This window comes from Alligator mississippiensis, chromosome 15 (genome assembly GCF_030867095.1).
Source record: "Alligator mississippiensis isolate rAllMis1 chromosome 15, rAllMis1, whole genome shotgun sequence".
Lineage (NCBI taxonomy): Eukaryota > Metazoa > Chordata > Crocodylia > Alligatoridae > Alligator > Alligator mississippiensis.
This window is the reverse complement of record NC_081838.1, coordinates 31,625,332-31,633,199: the sequence shown is the minus strand read 5'-3', so window position 1 is coordinate 31,633,199 and position 7,868 is coordinate 31,625,332. Positions and strand designations below refer to the sequence as shown.

Below are 7,868 nucleotides of genomic sequence, written 5' to 3'. Positions count from 1 at the left end.
TAAGAGGCTGTGATGTGGATGACTGCACAGTTCGGTGGGTGGCGAATTGGCTAGAGGGTCGCACCCAAAGAGTCGTGGTAGATGGGTCGGTCTCGACCTGGAAGGGTGTGGGTAGTGGGGTCCCGCAGGGTTCGGTCCTTGGACCGATACTCTTTAATGTCTTCATCAGCGACTTGGACGTGGGAGTGAAATGTACTCTGTCCAAGTTTGCAGATGACACAAAGCTATGGGGAGAAGTGGACACGCCGGAGGGCAGGGAACAGCTGCAGGCAGACCTGGATAGGTTGGACAAGTGGGCAGAAAACAACAGAATGCAGTTCAACAAGGAGAAATGCAAAGTGCTGCACCTAGGGAGGAAAAATGTCCAGCACACCTACAGCCTAGGGAATGACCTGCTGGGTGGCACGGAGGTGGAAAAGGATCTTGGAGTCCTAGTGGACTCCAAGTTGAACATGAGCCGGCAGTGTGACGAAGCCATCAGAAAAGCCAATGGCACTTTATCGTGCATCAGCAGATGCATGACAAATAGGTCCAGGGAGGTGATACTTCCCCTCTATCGGGCGCTGGTCAGACCGCAGTTGGAGTACTGCGTGCAATTCTGGGCGCCGCACTTCAAGAAGGATGCGGATAACCTGGAGAGGGTACAGCGAAGGGCAACTCGTATGGTCAAGGGCCTGCAGACCAAGCCCTACGAGGAGAGACTAGTGAAACTGGACCTTTTCAGCCTCCGCAAGAGAAGGTTGAGAGGTGACCTAGTGGCTGCCTATAAGTTCATCACGGGGGCACAGAAGGGAATTGGTGAGGATTTATTCACCAAGGCGCCCCCGGGGGTTACAAGAAATAATGGCCACAAGCTAGCAGAGAGCAGATTTAGACTGGACATTAGGAAGAACTTCTTCACAGTTCGAGTGGCCAAGGTCTGGAACGGGCTCCCAAGGGAGGTGGTGCTCTCCCCTACCCTGGGGGTCTTCAAGAGGAGGTTAGACGAGTATCTAGCTGGGGTCATTTAGACCCAACACTCTTTCCTGCCTATGCAGGGGGTCGGACTTGATGATCTATTGAGGTCCCTTCCGACCCTAACATCTATGAATCTATGAATCTATGAACTGAGCCTGCTGGCCTTGGAGCAGGTGTAATGTGAGGCTATGGGCTTGTTGCCAAGTTGTAGGCTCTTGAGGATCCATGGCGTCTGTCTGGTCCTCTATGGCTTCCCGGCCAATGCACCACTTTGTCAGTGTGTCTGCCCTTGGGACTGACTTTTCCCGCAATTCCCACCTGCCATGACTTTGATCTTTAATACTTTCTGGGGAGGAAGAGATCTTAAGTGCCGGTACCCACGGGAACAAACACGCTGGCTCGATCTAAGGTTAATGAGCCTTTTATTGCTTACAGCTGTTCCACTCTGACCCTGAATACCCGGCCCGACAGCCAATTACCAGGAGCCACCCAGCAATTACTTGGGGTGATTACAGGCTGTAGATTACCAGTTCATTGACCATCTGCCACTAATTGTCCTATTAGTAGCCAATTAACGTCAGAACCGGGGATTCCCCCTGGCCATGGCTTGAGCTCACAAATGAAGTGTCTTTCTCCGGAGCTTTCTGCTAACTCCATTTTTCTCTCTGTTTTTCCTCTCTTTCTCTCTCTTTCTCTGCCAATCTCAATCCCTCAGGACTGCCGTCTGTCGCCTCTTCCCTCCTTCGTCCCTGTGACTCACCAGTGGAGCAGGTTCTTCAGGTATGTAGCGATCCCAGTTTCTTGTCATCCGAGGAGATAGCAGTCTTTGTCCCTGTCAGAGCTTCTCAGTTTCTCCTGAGTAACCTCCTTGGTCCGCTTTCCAGCATTGTCCATGCCCGCAGGCAACTCTGGGCAATCTTCTCTCCCTCTTATTCTTCCCTCTGGGTGCCTATTGGTTTCCTGGGGTAAGGTATTTCCTGTTTCCCAGCTGTGTTACTCCTTCTCAGCTGTTACTTTTTCCAAGTAACAGAGTCTCAGCTGCGACTCTGTTACAGGAATGCCTAAAATGAAATACTACATTTTGAGTATTTTTGCATAGTTTATTAGTGTGAAATAATTTGCTATATTAATAGTATAAATAAAAATACAACAAAGTTATATTTGTTTTAGCTTAGATTTTGAACTGAACAATATAGTCCTAGGCTTCTAACCATTTAGTAAAGCTTCTTGTTTCTTTTTATAGTTTTATGTTTTCATGGTTGTTAGGGTTGGAAAGGACCTCAATAGATCATTGAGTCTGAACCCCTGCCCTGGTCAGAAAAGAGCACTAGGGCCATATGACCCCAGTCAGGTGCTTGTCCAGTCTCCTCTAAAAGATCCCCAAGGTAGGGGAGAGCACCACCTCCCTTGGAAACCCATTCCAAATTCTGGCCACCCTTACAATAAAGAAGTTCTTCTTGATGTCCAACCTAAATCTGCTCTCTGTCAGTTTGTGGTTGTTGTTCCTGGTTATTCCAAGGGGTGCCCTGGTAAACAGAGTATCTCCTATTTCTTGCTGCCCCCCTACCCCCAATGAATTTGTAAACCGCCACAAGATCACCTCTCAGCCTTCTCTTGCGGAGGCTGAAGAGATCCAGGTCTCTCAGTCTCACCTCTTAGGGCCTTATCTGCTGGCCCATAACCATATGAGTGGCCCTCCTCTGAACCCTGCCAAGGTTATCCACATCCCTCTTGAAGTGTGGTGCCCAGACCTGGATGCAGTACTTCAACTGTGGCCTGACCAATGCCACAGAGAGGGGAAGTATCGCTTCCCTGGACCTGTTCATGATGCATCTAGAGAAAATATGGGTTGTGTTATGTATGAGGTGCAACACAAAATCTGCAACCCCCTTTACAAAATCCTAGATCTACTCATGTCTAGGGCTCTCTGATTCTATTACATTACAAATATTTCAAGTGTTCTAAGTGCTCAAGTGATACAGGCGATCCCTGGCATACAGATGGAAATCTTCTGTAAGGAAGTATCCCAAGTACATGTTGTATCTCAGTAATTGAAATGGAGTTAGTGGATTTTTTCAAAGAATTTTCCAAGGTGAGTGTGTAACAGTTTACCATCCAAGATAAAATAACTCCAGCTTGTAGCTTTTGATAGCAATATGTTCATGTGTTGTCAAATCCCTTCATTATTTTTCCTTTTGTTCTGATTACCAAAATCAATTGTGTATATATCATTAGCATGTTTGATAATTATCTTTATTTTTTCTATTTTTGACAGCTCACAAAGCTTTGCGTTTTAAATGTTAATGGAATGTCAAATGAATGTGACTGAATTTATTCTCTTGGGGCTTTCCAATGACCCACAACTCCAGCTTTTCCTGGTTCTGGTGTTTGTAGTCATTTACTTTATTATGCTAATGGGCAACATTGCCAGAATACTGATGAGTGACCCTCAGCTTCACACTCCTATGTACTTCTTCATCTTGTGCCTTATCTTGCCTTGATATTGTCTACTATTCTTGTGTCACCATCCCTAAAATTCTGCAAAATTTATTAACACAAGAGTAAACTATTTCTGCCATTGGCTGCTCTACACGGGTATTCCTTATCAATCATCATATCTGGTGGTACTGAGGGTTTCATGCTGTCAGTGATGGCTTATGACCAGTATCTTGCTGTATGTGACCTACAGCATTTTGTGAGCATTGTGAACAAACAAGTGTGCTGTCAACTGGTGGGTGCTGCATGGACACTGATGTTTTTGTATGTGCTCATCAATAAACTTCTGCTGTTAAATGTGAACTTCTGTGGGCCCAAGGAAGTCTTCCACTTCAGTTATGAGCTTCCTGCTTGGACAGTTATGCAGTGTCTTGAAGATCTATTCACCCGGTGCCTGAAAATGGAATCCAACTCATGCATGAAAATTGTGGAATTAGTGAAATTCAAACAGTTCAGATATTTCTGGTGGAGTCCTGGGAATGGATCTGTAGACACTGAGTTATAGACCTTAAGAAGGCAGTCTTCTTCATTAAGAACTTTTTAGAGACAAAATTAGAGTGTGGGGAGTCTCCAATCAGGCAAAAGAAACAGTCCTAACAAAGCCTGAATATTAAGTGAAGAAAGCAGGGCTTGACTTATGTGCCATGGGGTGGAGGTCATGCACTCAGCCTGGGGATCCTGAAGTAACAGGGGTGGCTCAGGGACCTCAGGCCATGGATTTAGCACCAGAACAGGATCACAACCAAGAGCAAGCACTAGATCCAACTCTGTTTGCAATTTGCTGGCTGGAACCAGGCTGGAACTCAGAAGAGCTTGTTTCTAGCAAAGGCCAGATCTAAATGGCCATTTCCTGCTACTTGCAAGAAGGCTAAAGATTTGTTTGTTTGTTTTGTCTGTTTGTTTGGGCCAAAGGTTGTTGTTTTTTGTTTTCTCAGAAGGACTGGCCAAGAGGTTCCTAAGGGAGCAAATGCAGGCAGCAGGGCTGCAGGCACCCCAGCCTGCTTATGGACTGTTGTTTGGACTGTCTGAAGGTCTCTTAAGGAGCAAAACCCACTTGCATGGCAATAGGTGTATGACCCAGTGACAGGGAGTTTCATTACTGATTTCAAATAGGGGCAGTATTTCAGCCTCCCATTTTGATTTGGTTAGATATGACTTTACATTTCCCTAGGGTTTCCCTCCCTAGTGCTCAATTCTAACAATAAATTCCACTTCTTGACTTTCCTCATTATTTCTTCTCTTGCAAACAGCCTTTTACAGTTTAACAAGACAATGAATTATCAGCACATTCCCATAATTCAGTGATACATTCACCAGATCACTAGTCTTTATTTGTGGTTGTGCAGCTACATACAGAAAACAAGCCTGTTCAAAGTCTCCTGCCATCTAAGAAAGACATCCTCGCCATGTTGAAGATGCAGAAGAAGTCCTCATTCTAAGTACCAGGAACAGTAAGTGTTTTGTGGCCATACAGGTTGAACTGAAATATATATATATTTTAATATCAGTGATACTATTTGGAAAAAAACTCAGGGAAATCAGCCTGCCTTAATGAACAAGGCTGTTGATTTGGATTCTCATTTTCTGTCTCTGTTTCACATTGCTGTGACTCTATTGTTATTAGTGGCATGACTCCTTTGCTTTTACAAAAGTTGGAGTTAAAACCATCCATCTTACTCCTTTGGAGTTATCCTTAATTTATACCTCAGGTGAGTAAAAGAAATTAATCCTGATTTACACTGGAACGAGCAAGGAGGGAATTATGTCCTGGCTAGATGGACATATTGACATCATTTGCATTCTTCAGATGGATAACATAAACACACAGAAAAACTGGACTATGTCCACCATCAGAGGCAGAATGATTATGAAGAAACAAGGAGAAATGATAACTACAACAATATGAGGACAGATTTCATTAACATTTCTGTTGCAGGCCCCCCCCTCCCTTTTTTTTTTCCTTTGCACTTTAAAGGTCTCTATGAAGCCCAATTATTCATATGTGGAACTGGAGAACAGAGTTAGCATTTGTTCAAACCCATAAAGAGCACAGGTCCTCTTCATCTGCTAGATCAGCGAGGTAGGTGGATCACTGATGGTTCATAAGTCCAAAATAAGTGGTTACAGATCAAATGGGATTTTCCCCCTCTTTACTTTTCATTAGAAAGTGGTGATAAGCATGGTAGTATAGAAAAAAATGCTGAGGGCTTCCCTTGTTAATTAGTTTCAATAATTAATCATTCATTTTCTGAATTATGTACACAATTTTTTATTTGGATATATCTGACAAAAAATCCCCAGCCTTGCATCTTGTTCTGATTCCTTCTACTTCTAGTGTCAGGTGTTTTCTCTCTGTAGGTAATCACATGCTGTCATCAGGTCTTTTTTCCATCCTTATTTTGAAAAGTTGAAGGTAATGAGCTCTAACTATCTCCCTGCCAAGCATGACTTCTAATTCTCAAATTGTTTTAGTGGCAGCACAGTACAGTAGTGTACCACGGCTGTCACCATTATTGTGTACAGGGGAAAAATCATTTCCCCACTCAGGCTTACTGCTCCCTGTTTTATACATCCAAAGATTTCATTAGTACATTTTATTTTATTTTTTTTTCAATCACATATTGCACTGGGAGATCATGGTGAAATGCTCCTCCAGCCTGACTCCAGTTCTTTCAAGTCACTGATTTCCACAATACCTTCATTTTGCAGGTATGAACTGAGTGCTTTGTTCCTAGGTGTATAGTTTTGCATTTGATTGAATTAAAATGTATTTGTCTGACTAAAATGAAAAGAGTATAATTAAAAGCAAACACTACTTTCTATTAATTTAATCCTGCATTACACTTTCTTTTGTTTTGCCATTGATATTTAAGTCAAGCTCTAGTTACTAAATACTGGGTCCAAAATACTGTTTACTGTTTAACCTAAATGACACTTCCTTTGGTCACTCCTTTTACAGAGAAAAAAGCAGAACTCTTGTCAATAATGCCACCTATAGAAATATTAAAATTGGGATGACAACTTTCTCCCTCTCATTTCTGTAGCTGAGATAGAAGTCGGAGGTGCAGTGGCTTAAAGGATATGATTTTATTGTTCCCCAAGATTTCAAGTCTAATGGAGACATGGGTCAAGAAAACAAGACTGTGGTGACTGAATTCATCTTACTAGGTTTCTCCACTCATTCAGAAGTGCAGCTTTTGCTCTTCCTGATCTTCATGGTCATTTACATCTTCTCTCTAGCTGGAAACTGTCTCATCATTGGATTGACTCTGTCTGATCCACAACTCCATACTCCTATGTACTTTTTCCTCAGCAACTTGTCATGCCTGGAGGTGTTCTATACCTCAGTCACTGTTCCAAAGATGCTCTCCAGTTTCCTGTCCAGGAGACCAAGCATTACTGTGGGTGGCTGCATTGCTCAGTATTACTTCTTTTTTTCTCTGGGGGCCACTGAGTGTTTCCTTTTGGCAGCCATGGCCTACGACCGGTATTTGGCCATATGCAATCCACTGCAGTACAGCAGCCTCATGAACAGCAGGCTTTGCCTTAACTTGCCTGTTGCCTGCTGGGTCTGTGGCTTCCTCTCTCCCTTGCTGCCCACAGTCATGATTTCTAAGCTGCCTTTCTGTGGCCCTGACCACATAGATCATTTCTTCTGTGATGCAGAGCCACTGTTCAGACTCTCATGCACAGACACTTACATTCAACAGGTAGCTGGATACACACTCACATCTGTTGTGATCCTGGGATCCTTCACCTTCACTGTAGCCTCTTACATTCACATTGTGGTTGCCCTTATCAAGATGTCTTCAGACAAACAATGGAGAAAGCCATTCTCCACCTGTGCCTCCCACCTCATGGTAGTTTCCATTTACTATGGCACCATTATCTTTATGTATGTTCGGCCAGGGGTGAACCAATCATTCAACCTAGGGAAAGTAGTGTCAGTGTTTTACACAGTGGTCACACCCCTGATAAACCCCATGGTCTATAGTCTTAGGAACAGAGAGATGAAAAAGGCCCTGAGAAAAGCCTTCTCACAGAAGACTCTCTGCATGAACTTCTTGTGATGCCACCAGGATTTTCAATCTGCATGTGTTCACATTAATCAAAGTAACTTTAGGAGATACTTTGAGAGATGTTAAATGAACAGAGGAGGTGCAATGAGCAGAGCATGCAATTCAGTAAGTGGTAGCCTTCCCTCTCCATATTGTACAAGATGCTGTGTGTGTGGGAGGGTGTGTGTGTGGGAGGGGGGTGTTGTATACTACTCAGAAGATGTTCTCTTCAGTGGATGAATGCTTGTTCACTGGATGGGTGCTGGTATGCTAGAGGACAATGTACGTCAGGGACAAAGATGCATGGTAATCAGGTGTTGTGTTCTTTTATACATCAAATTTGGTGCTTATACAGTA

At 43.6% G+C, this 7,868-nt stretch overlaps 1 protein-coding gene across 1 annotated transcript; it reads left to right on the top strand.

The window, feature by feature from the left end:
* Positions 1 to 6,575: 6,575 nt before the first annotated feature.
* LOC102570719 (olfactory receptor 6F1-like) lies at positions 6,576 to 7,523 on the top strand. Its single transcript, XM_006266769.2, has one exon. The coding sequence runs from the start codon at positions 6,576 to 6,578 to the stop codon at positions 7,521 to 7,523; it is 948 nt and encodes a 315-aa protein (XP_006266831.2).
* Positions 7,524 to 7,868: the final 345 nt, after the last annotated feature.

Coding starts and splice junctions, on each gene's coding strand:
- LOC102570719 (XM_006266769.2), top strand. CDS start 6,576: ATGGGTCAAGAAAACAAGACTGTGGTGACTGAATTCATCTTACTAGGT.